The sequence below is a fragment of the Cydia splendana genome, chromosome 1 (genome assembly GCF_910591565.1).
Source record: "Cydia splendana chromosome 1, ilCydSple1.2, whole genome shotgun sequence".
Taxonomy (NCBI): Eukaryota; Metazoa; Arthropoda; class Insecta; order Lepidoptera; family Tortricidae; genus Cydia; species Cydia splendana.
In genome coordinates this window covers 5,311,079-5,329,616 of record NC_085960.1, presented here as the reverse complement: position 1 = coordinate 5,329,616, position 18,538 = coordinate 5,311,079, and the positions used below count along the sequence as shown (strand labels likewise).

The 18,538-nt window shown below is 38.2% G+C and overlaps 1 protein-coding gene across 2 annotated transcripts in view; it reads left to right on the top strand.

The window, feature by feature from the left end:
• Nucleotides 1–18,538, top strand: part of LOC134790164 (CDC42 small effector protein homolog) — a 63,136-nt gene that overhangs the window by 18,609 nt on the left and 25,989 nt on the right. For both annotated transcript variants that reach the window (XM_063760980.1, XM_063760988.1), the window contains exon 2: nucleotides 13,499–13,984. In XM_063760980.1, the coding sequence (XP_063617050.1) occupies nucleotides 13,843–13,984 (142 nt within the window). In that variant the 5' untranslated portion in view covers nucleotides 13,499–13,842. The remainder of the gene's footprint in view (nucleotides 1–13,498; nucleotides 13,985–18,538) is intronic.

Here is an 18,538-nt window from a genome sequence, read left to right as displayed (position 1 = left end):
GGTGGACGAAAGCTGACGAGCCTCGGGCAGATGTTCCCGCTTCAAACAAAATGCGCCTTTTTGGTCGACTCTGGCTTTGGCTGATAGTACCCACCTGAAGTGGAGCAGCAGCCTGGAAGACTTCATCATCGAGCGTCTCGCGCGGGGCATGTTCGACCGCGCGGACAACACCGACCACGATCACCTGCGCGATCTCCCCCGAGCCCTCCTACACACCACACAAGAAGATGACGAAGAAGAAGACACGCACACACCACACCGGATGTCGCCTACATAGGCACGATGCACACGCCAGCCTAAGCTGCCGGTCGCCTTCTCTGCGTCCCCGATGCCTGGCCCCGCTCAAACGGTATCACCAGGCTAGGGGTCGCGGGGTTGGATAAACGGCCGGTGGCGAGAAAGCTGGCCCACACTGATACACAGCCGTCCCCAAAATGACGAGCGACCGACCGCCCCACAAGGTGGGGAGCGACCCGAGACAGCCTCCGCAGCCGGAAGGCGGAAGAGGCCACTCGCACCCCTTCAAAAGGGTGCCGAAGGATTTCACAGCAGACCGATAGTACCTGCATGTGAACCAGTGAAACTTCAAAAGCGCATTCGAAGTTACCCCAATGCACATTACTAAAAGTTTTTAGATTAGGTATGACTACTGGCACTGGCACAATCATACTGGGTCGTTCACTGGGTCGATTGCCGAATGCGCAAAATGCGGATTCGCGGCATCCAACCCGGATCCGTATTAGGGCTTTTTTATAAATATAACTCTTTATCTCTCGTTTATAAATATGTAACAATTTGCAAATTCCGCGGGACCCCCCAATCACTCGTAGTTAGCAAGCAATTGTAACACCCCTGACCTCACTGACGCAACGGCGACAGAAAATAGCAATCACTTAAACTAAACCATTAGCGCTACCATTGTGTTCATTACAACACTCAAATTATCTCCTGCGATTAACTGATTACTTTTGTAGGCCCTGTGAATCCGTTTAAAACTAAAACTACTTTTTTCCTTTAAGATGTGAAGATTTCACAATCATCAAATCAAAGGACTTAAGTGTACTTGATACTAGGATATTTAAGGGTAAGTGTTATTGACTACTTACACATACATCGTAAATATAGCATTTTTGGTGCAGCGGAGTGGTGTTAACGGAATTGGTATAGATAATTCCAACTGAAATGGTTAATTAAAGTTAATATTAACGTAATTAACGCTAATTAATCATTAGGGTTGAAATTGTTTATACCAATTCCGTTAACACCACTCCGCTGCATCACCGAAAATGCTATACAGTTTACGATGTCTGCTACTTAGGGGCTGTCCATAAATTACGTCATCGATTTTTGACGATTTTTGACCCCCCCCCGCCCCTATAATCATCCAAAAATCATGCTTCAAATGACCCCATTTCCTCCTACTTCATGCTACCGTCATCCGATGTCCAGACCCCCCCCCCCCCCCCCCTTATTTGAAATGACGTAATTTATGAATAGCCCCTTAGTCAAGGGGGTGAGATACCTACATTTAATCGTTTAATACCATTAGGAGGTTTTGAAGGTTGTTTTGCCTGATAATCTCTCCTTATGTTCTGATCTTCTGATGAATTTGACACTGATAGTCAAGAAGTGAATGCGTCAACACATGTAAATATTATTTGTTTTTCTTACCTAGACCAAACGGTGTGCGTCACACCAATATCTCACTAGGTGTTTTCATGAGATAAATACATACATATTTAGACTATCTACGAGTACACTTACCTACTTAACACTAATGTACGCATCTTCTTAAGTTGTTCGCAGAAATCGCGAAACGTCTGGTTGACGTAACTGGTGACCGAAGAGCTGGCGGCTAACTCGCACAACGTATCAGCATTGCGATACAGCGAGGAAATGCCGCCAGCATCCTTGGTACAATGCCTCAAGGGCCTATTTTAGATTTAAGCTAGTTATTAATTTCGTTTAGTAGTACCACTGTATATATATTGTATGTAAATAAATGACTTGTATCCCTTTATGTAATAGAAATACTTGCCCACTCTTGCTTAAATACTGGTAAGTACTTACTATTCTAACTTATCAACTAAGGTTTTATAGAGTTCTTCTAAGTGCTTTAAGGAGCTTGAAATGCTGGGATACACACCGGGATTCCCTGATTAAAAATTATTATATCCGTTAAACTGTAACGGCATATATTTAAGCCAAATCCATAACTCAAAAGCCTTTCCCACGGAACCGCAAATGCCCTAGTTGTACGACCCACTGTCCCGGACATAAGGCATATTTTACAATGAACCGGTAGCATAGAAAACATTAACATAAAGATTTATGGGGAGTGTAGTCGCAAGATTGTAGTAATTAAAATATTCCACCTGTCATGGGATCTAATAGAGTTATTTAAAAAACCATAAACAAATCGATAAAGTTTGAAAGTTTCCACGCATAATTTAATAAAGAGCTTTGGCCTAGAAAGCTCATTTTAAAAACAAGTAGGTGACCAAAACAAAACAAAGTATGCTATACAATAGGTACTTTCTTAGTCACGGTAGTGGCCGAAAATTTAAATGGTAAAATATTTGATTTCCATATTATACAAATGTATAAAGTATATATAGTCTGTATACTGTTCAGTATACTTGGCCATTGTTTTTTAACCCGTCAAACTTCTCGTAGGCGTCGTTTAAATCAATTTTGAGATACAAATGTGTAAAAATAAATAGATATACTCAAAAACTAAACGGTGGTCTTTGAGCAAAATGTGCAAATTATATTCTAAATAACCCAAATCTTCATGATAATAAGTAAAGAAGATACCTATATTCTTGTTATTTTAAGCTTAATAACCGGATGGTGGATGGTCTACGAAGACACTGTGTCAAAATGTCACATATCGAGTTGCCGACGACTTATCTTCGTACTTAAGCGACGATACACTTAAAACTGATAGGTACCCGACAGGGGTTGAAGACCCTTCACATGACAGTGTGACTCACATTGTCATACACATATTGTATCGTCACTTAAGAATTGAGTAACCGCCAAATATTGTCAGCCTAGTCACGTATTAGGTTGGTATGGTTGTTTGTACCAGAAATACGTCTGTGACAGAAGAGTTTAAAGGATTTGTCACTTCGTTTTATACCATCTTAAGAAGGACATTCTAAGCGTGCATAGCTGTTTTTTAAGTCATGAGGTACTTTGAAGTAATAAAAAACTACGTTACCTGTAAGTACTTTATTTGTGTTATAAATATATAGGTAGGTACCTACTACATTTATTTAAAGGAAAGCGTTAAGTAGTAGGTAGGTATACAACAAAAATGCGCGCATTAAAAATTATATCAACACCTAACATATGTTTTTTCTCTTAGTCTGAGTCTTGAGCTGTAAAGGGGCTCTATAAAGATTATCAGTTCGCCGGACGATATCAGCCTGTTAGTTGTTCGAAGCTGTTAAATTTTGCGTTTACCTGACAGTACTTTTAATTCATTCTCGAAACAGTACTCAGATTAAAATAACTATCTACCCCATACATATTTTCCCATGTTTACTTTACCTTGTTAACAAATTCTTAAGATCGCACTCGTTTCTTTCTACAGTCGCTCCACTGCGAGTGCGAGGCCGTCTCGGGACTCGGGAATAAAACTGTGAGTCAATTTGCAGGTGCTTCACCCCCGTTGTTTTTGCGCTCGGTACTTACGGAGTAGCGTTGTCTTACAGAAAGAGACAGGTTTTAGTATGTCCTAATCGTGTGATACACGTGACAATAATGCAACATATTCACAATAGACAGGCTAACTTGATACTTGCCTCAAAATACGACTCTCCTCCAAACTATTTTTTTTCCAAGCAGCAGATACGTCTGCAAGCCATACTACAAAATATTTACTCTAGATAGATAGATAGATAAATCATTTATTTGACACGTTATGTACCTATTTTGCATATTTTCCTATAAAGCCTTGTTTCTAGTCTGAGCCGGAAAATAAATCTCCTAAGTTGTTAGTATACTATCTCCAATCCGAATCCTTGTCAGACGTACTAGACGCAGACGTCGTCTTAAATTAGAGATCCTTGTGCGGCGTCTATTTATACTCCGCCCTGAACCCAGGACACCGTCGCGACTCATCTGACTAATGGTGACAACTTCTACCACAGTCCAACTATCAAGAGTATAATGACTGAGACTCTGAGCCCAATTGCATGCATAGTATTTATCTTAAACCCGCAAAGCAAGGTTTAGAAAAATCGTTAACACTTACGTGTGTAGAATTATACTGAATTTCGTGTGAATTTCATTAAACTGGGCAGTTATCCTGCTTGACTGACTGTATTAGGTAGGTATACTTAGTATAGTTTGTTCAAAATTGACATCTGCCTTCTTACCCTAAAATATTTTTTTTAAAGCATAAACACAAATCGTATTCGTAGGAAGTTAATATGTATTCGTAGTTTGTACGAGATATTATGTTATAGGTAACCAAAAAGCAATAGGTATGTGATTGTTTGGTACTCTCCATCGATTTAATTTCTTGAGGAATCTTTTTTTATTATATGAAAATAATGTTTTTCAAAATACTCCTTACGTTGTTTATACTTGTGTTAGCGGTGCCGGTGAATCACCAGAGTCGTATTTACATAAAGTAAAGGCCATTGCCCTAAAAGGCATAAAATAAAGGCAAAGGAAAATGTTTTCCTCCTAATTTCACTGTGAATATTGTCAACCATACTTACGGATCAAGTAATTATGATTTATTTAGTTGATGGGTAAAGTTCCTTTTAGGTACATAGATTTAAAAGGTTGTGTTGTGACTTCAAAATTGTTTAAGAAACAACATAATACAATCTAAATTACAAGTTGTCGTTGTATGAATTAATTTTCATAATGATTCATTACTATTTATTAGTTCAAAGCAACACACTAAAAAAGGAACGTTGCAGGAAAGTTGTCTGCTTATATACCTATTCTACTTTTTAGGCTGCGCAAAAAAATCTACCGACGCTTTACGATAAAACTGGATCTATGGACAATTCTGCATACCTACATAATTTTATTAAATTACCTTTTTTGCATTTTAATACATATTATATTTTGGATGTATTGTATGTATCTATTGACATTAAGATTTTTATATGTTATGGTTACAATATGAATTAATGAATGAATGAAAGTCAACGAAGTGCAAGAGTGGTTTGGTAAAATTGGTCAGCACAAAAAGGAGAAAATCGAGTTTAATTTCTTTAAATCTCATTTCTAAATCTTCAATGTTTTTTATTATAAATTTTTATCATTTTAAGTGCTCTTTTCTATGAATCAAAAGGGATATGGGGTTCATGAGAGCTTTAAATCTCGTAACACCTATAAATGTCAGCGCCCGTTATCACGTCAACATTCACGCCATCATGCTTATCACATGCGATGGGCTGGACCAATGACATGATAATAACAAACTGTTGACACCCTGCCACGTTTATTGTCTATCAGCATTACTTGCGACGTTACTGCTGTTGTTATTGAGGCGGGCGATATCACTGTAAATTTTTATCATCATTTGCGTAGATGTCGTCGGTTTACTGCCGTTGCGATCCCTCGACGATACTTAGAATTACGATTGTAACTTCGACATAATCCACGCTTTAAGGGTAGCGTATGGGCATGGATAGATTCATTCCTTTTTACGTCTGGCGGAGATCAGATAGGGCTGTTAAAAGTACGAGATCTATCCCAACTAGCAAATCTATGTGCTATAAAAGTTGAGAGCACGTTTTTATTTTCGCTTTTTGGTGCTATAAAAGGTGTAAAAACAGTCGAATAAAAGTCCTGTAAGCGTTTACTCAACGCGAAAAGGCGCACTTATACAGACTAAAAGTGTTATAAAAATCGAGTAAGCGCTGTATAAGAAGCAAATCGATGCTGCAAGAGTTGAGTAAAAGTGGATAAAAGCGCTTCTAGTGTTTTAATAGCAACGATAGTGCTTTTATTCGACTATTTGTTCTATAAACATTAGCAATTTACTATTACTCAGTGAAAGTGTTCTATAAAAGCAGCCGCACTGCTTTTTCTCAGCAAAAATGTTTCGTAAAAGTAGCCGAATTGCTTTTACTCGGCATTTTAAATGTGTAAAAGTGCAGTAAATGCTTTTATTCAACTAATATGTGCTAAAAACGATCTCAGGTAAGCGATTATATTACAATTATTTTATTATGTTTGAGGCCTAATCGTCTTCACGTGTCTAATAAAACAAAAAGGTACTTAAGTATTTTTTTACTGCTGTCATCCATGACATTTATTTTTACCGTGATTGTGTACATAAGTTTTTACTGTCTGTAAGTACACGTAATACAGTAAAACCTAGCGCGAAAAATACTTTATTGATAAAACCAAAGGCACTGGTTCATATATATTCATGGGCCGTCTATTTTCTTAAATTTCAATAAAAAAATATTAATTAAAATAAGTAAAAATTTGCTTACACGATCTAGTTTCTCTTATATCTCATTAATTCGACTATAAGTCGAATAACTGCGTTTACTGCTACACTTATAGCACATGATGTCGCCATGTTTATGGATTTATAGTCCGGTGGCCGACTGCATGAAACCCTACCTGATAAAAAAATAGAAAAATCCTACTCTGTAGGGGTAGCTGACTTTTAGCAGCTTCAACTGCTCTTGGACGGCCGTGGCTTAACTTGGCAAATTTTGCGCAAGTGGCAAAAAAGTGGTACAAATATTCATCAAAAAACAAAAGTGGTCAGCTACATCCTGTGTTGGCTGGTTCCTGTGTCCGACCGAATTTGTGGTACCAAGTGAGCTACAATTTACCTCATCGAAAAATAGAATGTCACTTGTATGGTAGGATAGCTGCCATTGACATTTTTTGTAATGCGGACGGACTGCAAAAGCTGCCAGGCTAAGGTGAGACCGACCAAGACATACGTCAAAAAATTTAATGTAGGTATTACAATCAGTTTTTTTCAGTCTATTTTTCGATGAGGTAAATTGTAGCTGTCACGTTGTACCACAAATTCGGTAGGACACAGGAACCTGCCAACACAGGATGTAGCTGACCACTTTTGTTTTGCTGTCCTCAATTGTATTATACGATGGGGTTTTTTTTGATGAATTTTTGTGCCACTATTTTGCCATTTGCGCAAAATTTGCCAAATTAAGCCGCAGCCGACCAAGAGCAGTTGATGCTACTAAAAGTCAGCTACCCCTACAGAGTAGGATTTTTCTATTTTTTTATCAGGTAGGGTTTCATGCAGTTGGCCACCGGACTATATTGAAACGACAACATGGCTGACTTGTGCTGTTAATGTAGTTCAAAACTCTTTAAAAGTACTCTAAGCTGAATACATTTTGAATAAAACCTGTAAATACACTTCAGCTCCTATAACAGCGGTTTGAACCCCATTACCCGAATTATGATATAAGCGCGCTGTTACAGCAGCATTGTTGCCAAATGGTTATTGGATTGCTTTTAATAAGCTTTTATAGCAACAGAGAAGAGAATTGAGTAACAGTTGTATTAAAGCGCCTTATTCAGACAATTAGCTATTCTATAGCTGTTATATGATTTTAATAGAACAATTATGCTGAATAAAAGTGATTTAGTAGCGCTAACTCAGCATTTATTAAAAGGTGGAATAAAAGTGCTAAAAGATAGTGCTATAAACGTTTATACGACATGATTATAGCACTAATTTGCGAAAATTGCTAAATAGTCGAGTTAACCGCTATTATACGATATATTGGTGTTTCAACAACCGTAACTCGGCTGTTATACGATTACAGGCTGAGTAAATCAATTCTTATACGACTATTTTGCTAGTTGGGATATTTTCGCGCGGATCTCCCGCCGCGCCTACAAATACTCTTGTTTCACGTTGATGGTTGGGCAAGATTATATGGAATAGGGTTCTGTATTTACGATAACACTTTTAACTTAACGAAATACCTCAAACTTGTATTAAATATAAGCAGGCAAAAATATAATTCGTGTTATTCGTGTGTATTCGTGTGTATTCGTGAGGATTTAAGCGACCATAAAACCACTACTTATTTACCGGAAGCAGATTTTGCAACCGTTCTAAACTCTGTTTCTCACACCTTATATTCCATATGAAACCAGTTTTAAAACATTTTATCCGAGACATTTTTCTATCTACATATTTATTTACTTACATATTTGAAGTGACCATTGACCAACAATGTTAGACATGGTACCTACATAGAACATTACACAAACATGTAAGTACCTACGCTGAAAGTAGAATAATCGCTTTGTATATTTCACATGTGAAATTAATTCAATCAACATTTGGTGTAAGATTTAACGCGAACTAAGTGACCGTTTTTGAAACATGAAGAAATAGTTGCCTCCATACGAAAGATATATAGGTAATATAAACAAATGGTGGTTGCAATATCGTTTAGTGTTAAAATGTATTACAGAAAACACGCTATATGTCGTTTCCTAATGCGTTTTCTATATTTCTTAAATAAATTTTAGAAGATCACCAACAATGTTTGAATTTTAAATAGAATTATTCTATGTAATGATCATGCAATTATATTATTATATGATCCGATTACCTACACAGTATTTGAGACATTGCACTCATGTGTAAACAGATAGGGATGCGTGAGTAATTGGGATACGATTACACGGAGAACGGGTTTACGATCTTGTTTTGGCACGTTACCGAGTACATAAACTGTACTGTAATGTAAGCTAAGCAGAGTTTTGGGCCGGAAATCACAAAAATACAGAGATACGAAATGCCCATATCGTCAGCATTTGTAGCATGTGACGTTTTGAATTCTCAAAGTGGGCTTTACATCACTTGGAACTCTGTTGACTAAGGTCGTATACCTCCAAATAAGATTGTATGCCAAAATAACTTGAGTTATTTGCTGATCAAATTATCTAAAAAAAATTACCTACCTGAGCCACCTAATCCTAGCCCCTATATAACTCAATATCAGGCAAGCCAGACACACGTTTCCCACAACTATTTTTAAGTCCACGTACGTTGTTGAAATACGCTAGCCAGTTGTGCAACGAAAACTCGCGAACTGTGTTAATGTTGATCGCAGCAATCGGGACAACTGGTCCAGTTGCTGCTTTAAGCTCGCGTTAAACTCGGGTTAAACTCGATTAACGACAATGTTATGGAAGCGACGGTTGAAATAACTACCAGTTTGTATACTGGTACAGTTTAATGTCTTCCTATGTTGCGAGTCTTACATCCATAAAATTACACTAGTAGGTACTGTAGATAGTACACGGAAATATGTGAAGTGTAGCTCAAAAGTTCAAAACGGTCAAATTATTTATTTACTCATGTATTTCTAAGTTAAACTAACGTAAGTACTCTACTTACACCGCTATTCAAGAAGATACCTATAACGTTGACCTTATATTTCTCTGGGGAACTTTTTACTCCACCAGCCCTGAAAGGTTCACCTGATATTAGGTGTACTATAACTAATTAACTATTAAGATTTTATCAGCCACAACAATGTTTTATATGCATTACACTAATTGATTACCATAAAACCGAAAGCGTCGTCAAAATGGGGTCGGCTTAATAGGTCGTGACGCCGGCCTCTCAGCGCGCTCCGAAAAAGTGCAGCGTTTGAAATTCGAACGCTGACTGACGCTGATTGGTTGAGATTGCGTTTTGTTATTGCAATTAAAATGTCGGCCTGTGTAGCAAAAATAAATTATTAGAGTCCGTTCGGAAAGAGAAGAATCGTGGAATTTATTGGGCCCATATTTCACGGCTCTTCTCTTTCCGCACACAGACTCCACCTATTGAATAAAATCCGAAAGTATTGTTTCATTGAATTCGTTTTTTGGGTTAATTTTCAATAAAAGCTTAGCAAACCTAATAAAATTGTATTAAAGCTCCTTGTCTAAATTGAAAGATAATAAGAAAACCCGTATGGTGCTACTCCGTCCGTTAAGATGAAAATAGAAGTTATTATTGGTAAGTGCACAAGAATGTTGAAAGGCCTGTTTTTACGACATTGTAAACAAGATAAAGTATAAGTGTAAATATATAGATTGTTTACAAGTGTTATAATTGACAAACAGTTGAAAAGTAAATAGTGACAATTTTTATACCCGATAGTATGAAGTTTTGCAGTGCATTTTTAGTTATTCGTGTCGTTTAAGACAGCACTTTTGGCGGGAAAGTAAGCCTTAATGCTCCGAATATCTTGACAATGCAGTCTAAGTGCAGTCGAGACGTGGACTTTCGCTCTCGTCCGGCGATACACTTTCACTCGTCATCGACCAATTAGGAGCTGATAACAGCAATGACTTGTTATCGACCGGTCAACGAAATAATACAATTTATAGGTAGGTACGTCTTATATTTTCTTGCACTATAATAAATGAAATGAGTAAGAACAGATAAAAAATAACTCACACTGGCTTCCTTTTGTGGTTTGCTAGACCCCGACCACGCTAAATTTGCACCAATTTGGCACTCTTGCCAGTGGCTAGGTAGGTATAGCCGCGCCCTTAGAACTTCATTTGAAACTTGACAGGCGACGGACTCTAGCGAGGTACAGCTCTTTCCTCAATAAAAGTCATATTAGCAGGGTGCGTATAAGTAGTGCATTATTTTATTTATTCCATTTGTTACAAAGAATATCCCACACGTACTAAAGGATACAGGCATTTACAACTCGACTCCCAAATGGTGTAACGTGATCCAACCTTTGATACGAGTACCTTCTAAAGTTGTTTTGTTCATAAATTACCATACAAAGCTTTTATTTTTTTTATTTTTTTTAAAGCTGTCAAATCATATGAATTCCAACTCTCTCGGAAACACACACGGCTATAAAATTTCCCATTTGTTTAAGTTTTGGTCAAGGTAGCTTTCTCTATTCAAATCAATAGTTTTAGTGCGTTGATACAGATCAGAGGCCGAATTAATCAAAACGTTTTCCAAATATTGCTAATTGTGCAAAAGATGTAGGTTAGGAAGTTAATGGTGTGTTTATCTTAACCGAGATGAGTGGTATCGGTAACATGTTTTGTCGGACCACTATACAGGTATACCGTGTATACCGGTTTTGGACAGTATGGGTTGTTAGTTCACGCTCGTAAGACAGGCTTGACACTGTGCAAACTGGCGAGGTATTCCACATTATTTTTGGATACCTAATGAGTGACATTGAAGATAGGTTTTGCCGAGATATCAAGAACTTGGCGATATCTTCAGTCTGTTTAAGCTAACTTTGCATGACTTGAACATATAAGAAAGTGAGAGAAATACCATGCAGAGTTAGCGTGGTCGCACTTCAGTGTCCAACACTCCTAACTTAAAGCATTTCGGAAAGCTAAACTTGATAGTTAGGTAATAGTAATTGGCATCGCTGGTTTTTGCAAAAGTAAATAGCCATGGGCGCCATGTTACAGCCGTCACAGGGTGTCATAAAAACAAATCATACTTGCCGACAGCAATAATCAGGTTGGCGATAGATCACGTATTAATCCGGCTGGAACACTTCTTTCTACCTGTGCTTTCGGATATGTTATCTTATCAACTTTCACTGTTTTTAGGGTTCCGTACCCAGAAGGTAAAACGGGACCCTATTACTAAGACTTCGCTGTCCGTCCGTCCGTCCGTCTGTCTGTCACCAGGCTGTATCTCACGAACCGTGATAGCTAGACAGTTAAAATTTTCACAGATGATGTATTTCTGTTGCCGCTATAACAACAAATACTAAAAACAGAATAAAATAAAGATTTAAATGGGGCTCCCATACAACAAACGTGATTTTTGACCAAAGTTAAGCAACGTCGGGCGTGGTCAATACTTGGATGGGTGACCGTTTTTTTTTTGCATTTTTTTTTTTCATTATGGTACGGAACCCTTCGTGCGCGAGTCCGACTCGCACTTGCCCGGTTTTTTTCTCTGGTGTGTGTATTGTGCATTCTAGTAGAAATAAAATGTTTCTAAACATGGCCTTATCGCTTCCGTTGCGTGCCGTTGCAATAAGAATTCTGTAGGTATATTCTTGTTATTGATGGTGTAAATAATAAGAAAGTTAATACCACATTGTTTCACAGAATACAAACACAGTCATTTCTTTTGGGTCTCGTTTATTTTACAAATAGAAAACTCTCCATAAGTTTCTATTTTACAAGTTGATTTTATGCAACAAATGTTCTAAGGGTAAACTGTCCTAATGCCGGCTACCGACTAACATGGGCCAAATTCAGAATTTGTCCAAAGAACTGTTAACACTCAAAAATTCTCGATTTTTATTTTTCAAACATACTATACCTAGGTAGCTCTACTGCCTTATCGAAATCTCACATGGCAACTGAAACAGCACTGAGAATTTCTCTTAAATTTCCTCATCAGTGATCTTCACGCCTGTATCACTCATCAGATAAGCCAGCTGTCTTGCAGCTGTCACTATATAGTTGTCCACGATTCTGTCAGTTACCGATCTATCCTACAGATTGTAGAGATGTCTCAAGGCCATTAACTTACCCGCAAATCTACTTCTTATTGGCAGATTCTGTTCGTTCTAGAATAGAGTGAGGATATAAGTGGACTTGAGGCGGGTTGAGTGTGAGTCCCTCGGTAAGTTTGCGCCCACGGCCGCCCCACGCTCGCACCCCGGTGCCGACACGCTTTTGCAGTCTGTTTTCTAAGAAAGGATGTAAAAGTGTCGCATATTATAGCAAATGATCAACCACATTTCGTTTTCAACCGGTCCTTTAAGTATTGAAGATATGAGGGATATTTTAGGGCCATGATGATGGATAAATCTTCGGCACCACTCATTTAATACTTTATATATAAGCTTTCTGCACTAACTCCGCTAAGATTGTCTGGATGGGATTTCTCTTTAGCGACAAGACCGCTTTGTTGTAAATGGTTTCCAATAATTTATACCTTGAGTTGTACATTGTTTCTTTCTGTGTGTAATAAAGAATATTTGTAAGTAGGTATTGTAGTTTCTAATACGTCGTAAAAACTTGCGAATGAATGTACTTACCTATCTTTTTCCCACACATTTTCTATTTAAACAAGAGGAGGTTAAGATCATATTTTTATAACCCGTTTGTTTCTAAATATGAATTCATGATTCGACTTCGCCCCTATGCATATTAACTCAATGACTTTTAACAGCATTGTATGGCATTACAAGTCGTTCCAGAAGGAGCAATATCTTTATCAAACCAAGTTGTTATCAATATCGTTGTTTTTAATTTGAAGAAAGATCGTTTGTATGTCTTTGTTAAATTATTAAACAAACTTTACATATAACATTATATGAAAAAGGTCCACAAATGAGTTTATAATTTAATTAACCATTAAAATTACATTTATAATGTCTTGTCAACATCATTAAGAATATTTCCATCAACATATGTTTATTTACCATTATCAAATTAGTAAGCTTTAGTTTAAAAGAGAAAGCAAACTTTAACAGTATCGTTTCTTCCGTTCCAGTTATCGGAGCATCAACATCATGCACCCGTCGTTATCTGTGGAGAGGAGATCATCGCGCGTTATATAAACCTCGATTCCAAGAAGATTATCTGAAGCGGGCTCTTCAATAAGTGACAGTGTTCCGTGTTATCGTGCTACAGTACCACTCAGTGTTTATTCCACATTCTACATTCGATATTCAAATTTAAAATTGGAAAAAATAATCAGAAATTCTGGTACAGTAGAAACAGAAAGTGCTTGAATTAATTAAAAAAAAGAGAATTCGAATTTGAAATTCGAATTCTTAAGCCGCGTTGACACGCGCAAGTGACTGGAGCTAGTAGTGGACGGTTTAGTGATTGAAAATGGCCGGTACCGGTGGTGAGATCTGGCTTCAGTGGTTCGCGTGCTGCTACCAGCCCGCCGCGCAGGCCCAGCGGACGCGCCGGAGAATAGACCGCTCCATGATCGGAGCGCCCACAAACTTCCAGCACACAGGACACATAGGTATGTTATACAACTTATACAATAGTATTATTAATATAAAATCTTCCTCTAATTAATTGCTGAGCTAGACAGCTCAGGTTGGTGAGATCGATTGTGAAATCCACCCAATTTAAAACCATAAAGTTTACAAGCGCCTTTTTAGTAGATAAGAGTAGTTACGATACATTGTTAACAACATGAGACTGCTTAATTCACCGCAATCATAGAGTTTCCTGCAACATTCTTGCCATTTGCAATTAAGATGTTCTTAACGATCATTGAAACGATGCGACTGTTGAAGTTCGAAGTGGTCGGCTAACTGCAGCAATTCATGTGCATATGTACAATCGGTACGTCTGAAGTGGATGCATTTATACTTTTACAGCATGCAATAGTGGTTAAACTTGATACCACTTGTGTTTCTCATCGAGCGAAAGTAGGCTCATACACCGTGCCATAATAAAAATAAAGCCGGCGCTCCGATTCTAATAGCAAATCCCACATTTTTTGGTCCTCTCACAGAAAAACATAATTATCAATTACGTACTGTGGTTCATTTCATAACGCACGGTCAGCACGGAGCAAGTGTTTAGTGTTTTTACGACACGTAGGAAGTAGGTATTGAAAAAAATCCCAAAGGATTCAGAATACGACTGTCATGTGCGATAGCCTATTTTAAAATATATTTGAAAACAAGTAGGCACATATAACAACACTCCATTGCATTATGCGTTTAAAGTACAAAGTTACGTACCTATTGTATGATTCGTATGCGAGTTAATACTGTCAATAGACACCTAAAGTACCTACTTTATAGCATGTCCTTAACTCCTTATGACGTGTTAAGGATAAACACTTCTGCCAGTTTATTACATATACCTACTTACACACACGCCTTTAGGCGTGACGAGGTATCATAACTTCGAGAGATACGCAAATTTAACATCTGGGAGAATATTATTACTTCACACAACATTCCCGTGGACACTTGAAAGGGATTACTCGGTAATACTGTCAAGTGACGTAGTTAGAAATATTGCAGGAGGTTGGAGATAATAGCACAATAGAATTGATATCCATAATGCCACTTGATGTAATCTACGACACAATCGAGTAGTCGATAAGTTCCTGTCAGTCAATCGATTGAGTAGATAACGGAGTGACCTTCCAGAAAGCCAAGGTGAACGACCTGTACAAATAAAGCGAGAAAAGCTTTCACGTGTCAAAGTCCTTGTATCATTGATGGAAGGTTTAATTTTGCCTGCCATGTGTGTCAGGTTCATCCACCATACATACTTGTTACTGACCACGTATCAAGTCGCCATGCTAAGTAGGAGGACATCATAAACTGTTTAATTCAATGTGAACATAGAAATTCTTAAAAAGAAAGTGTATAATAAATTAACGCTTTAACCTCTCGGGAGTTTCGAACTTATGAAATGATAAAAAAATCGTTAAAACTTTTAATTAACGATGTCCTGTTTCGAGACCAAGTTTCAAGCGTGTATAATTGCATGAACACAACTTTATGTAATTGACATAACGATTATGGCGATCACATTGCGCACGGACAGCTAAAAACTGTTTGTCTCGTTAGTATGCTGGCAACACACGTGCGTTCCAAATTCGGAGGCGAATGCCAACATACTATTTAAAAACTAGCTGTGCCCGCGGCTCCGCCCGCGTGGAATTCGGTCTGTGTCAGTAAGCGGCTAATTTCTAATCCTAATTTCTCTCCCTCTCCCCTGGAGGCGGAACTTGAAGTAAAGTTGACAGATGGATATGCTAGAGGACTGTAGTCCAGATAAAATATTTTACAATTAGGTACCACTAAATAAAACTACACTCCAAAATCAATATTTTTTTTCGCCCTTATTCAAATTTTACACGTGATTTAAACGACAGAGTAGTAAGTAGTTGTATATCGGACGATACAGTAAGGTATACGCGCGCGAGCGAAAGCGAAGCGGCCTGCCTGGCTAGAGCGCCACCCACTCACCGTGGTCTTCTTCAGACTCCTGAGGAAGACCACGTGCCCCTTGTAAGCCAATGCATTGCGAGACTTTCGCGAATGATTCGATTTTTTTCGGGAAGGCATGGTAACGCGTATAAAATGCGAGTCCCAAATCGTTTGACTCCGCAAACGACCAGTGCCGGATTAAGATATTTTGATGCCCTAAGCATTTCTAGACCATGGTGCCCCCTCTCCCTAGGGTCATCGAGATTACATTGATTTTTTTTGGTAAGTTGAGTGACGTTCATTGCCGCATTACAGCTGAGAATGGAAATCAGTCACATCATTTTATCACGAAAATTGACAGTGCTGCAGCAGTAACATTGCAACAGAGTAATGCTGCTGTAGTCGCCATATCATAGAAAGTGAATGAAAACGCGAAATTTTTTCGATATAAAAACGCAATGTGATAGACAGTTGTACATTTTTACTTTTAGTATGGAAATCAGTCACATAATTTTATCACGAAAATTAACAGTGCTGCAGCAGTACTGTTGCAACAGAGTAATGCTGCTGTAGTCGCCATATCTTAGAAAGTTTTGAAAACGCGAGCGAAGCGAGCGCGAAAATTTTTCGATATAAAAACGCAATTTGATAGACAGTTGTACATTTTTACGTTTAGTATGGAAATCAGTCTCATAATTTTATCACGAAAATTTACAGTGCTGCAGCAGTAATGTTGCAACAGAGTAATGCTGCTGTAGTCGCCATATCTTAGAAAGTTTTTGAAAACGCGAGCGAAGCGAGCGCGAAAATTTTTTGATATAAAAACGCAATTTGATTGACAGTTGTACATTTTTACGTTTAGTATGGAAATCAGTCTCATAATTTTATCACGAAAATTTACAGTGATGCAGCAGTAATGTTGCAACAGAGTAATGCTGCTGTAGTCGCCATATCTTAGAAAGTTTTTGAAAACGCGAGCGAAGCGAGCGCGAAAATTTTTCGATATAAAAACGCAATTTGATAGACAGTTGTACATTTTTACGTTTAGTATGGAAATCAGTCTCATAATTTTATCACGAAAATTGACAGTGCTGCAGCAGTAATGTTGCAACAGAGTAACGCTGCTGCAGTCGCCATATCTTAGAAAGTTATTAAAAAACGCGAGCGAAGCGAGCGCGAAACTTTTTCGATTAAAAATGCAATTTGATAGACAGTTGTACATTTTTTCTATTAGTATGGAAATCAATCACATAATTTTATCACGAAAATTGAGAGTGCTGCAGCAGTAACGTTGCAACAGAGTAATGCTGCTGCAGTCGCCATATCTTAGAAAGTTATTGAAAACGCGAGCGAAGCAAACGCGAAAATGTTTCGATATAAAAACGCAATTTGATAGACGGTTGTACATTTCTACTTTCAGTATGGAAATCAGTCACATCATTTTATTACGAAAATTGGCAGTGCTGCAGCAGTAATGTTGCAACAGAGTAATGCTGCTGCAGTCGCCATATCTTAGAAAGTTATTGAAAACGCGAGCGAAGCAAACGCGAAAATTTTTCGATATAAAAACGCAATTTGATAGACAGTTGTACATTTTGTCTTTTAGTATGGAAATCAGTCACACAATTTTATCACGAAAATTGACAGTGCTGCAGCAGTAACGTTGCAACAGAGTAATGCTGCTGCAGTCGCCACCCGAATGTCACCTTTATCATATCTTATAATGTAAAAAAATTTTTCGATATAATAAACGCAATTTGATAGACAGTTGTACATTTTGCTTTTAGTCCCAACCAGGCGCGAATCCAGGATTTCATACAGAGAAGGGATGGGACAGTTTTCTATCAGCCTAGCTTCGCATAGGGCTCGATATTTAAGGGTCTCAGCGAGGTTGTTTTCATACAGAAAAGATACAAGAAAGCAGAGCTTGGAATTGACCAAGTGAATGTGAAGTGTGAGCAAGGCAGAACGCCCAGCTGCGAAAGAGGAAACTTGGATTTGGATCCACGCCCAAGTGTAATTAAGGCAGAAGATCAACTTTTCCATAAGGCAGAAGACCTCGCATAAGACCTTACGCCGAACTGCAAAAGAGTGGCTTGAAATAGAATCTATGCATGTAATCACGACTCTTCTACTGCTCGCTCTTTGGCTTCACTCGAAAGCGCTACTTGATAGGATGCTTTTAGTTTTCGGCCTTCACGGGGCCCCTTATAACACTTTGACAGTTAGGTCTCAGGATCGCGGCTAAGGAGCAACTCGGCTTGGCCGACAAATCTGGCGTGCAAGAGAGCAAAATTCGCTATAAAATCAGTAACCTATGTCGAAAAAATCGGCTGGCTGCAAGCCCGAAAGCAAGATTTTTTTCCATGACTTTAAGGGCCTCCGCGTTAGGTCAAATCGAAAGCCTACGTTGGAGATGTTCTTACGTACCCTCACTCTCTTACTTGATCCCTACGACCCTTCGTTATTAGATGGGTACATGTACACGTATAAAAGTTTCATGTAGGTACAGTCAACGGTAAAAAGATGGGTGTAGACAACTTACTCAGAAATATGTCCCATAGTTCTTAATTCACTGACATAAGAGTTATGGGACATATTTTTGAGATGATTTG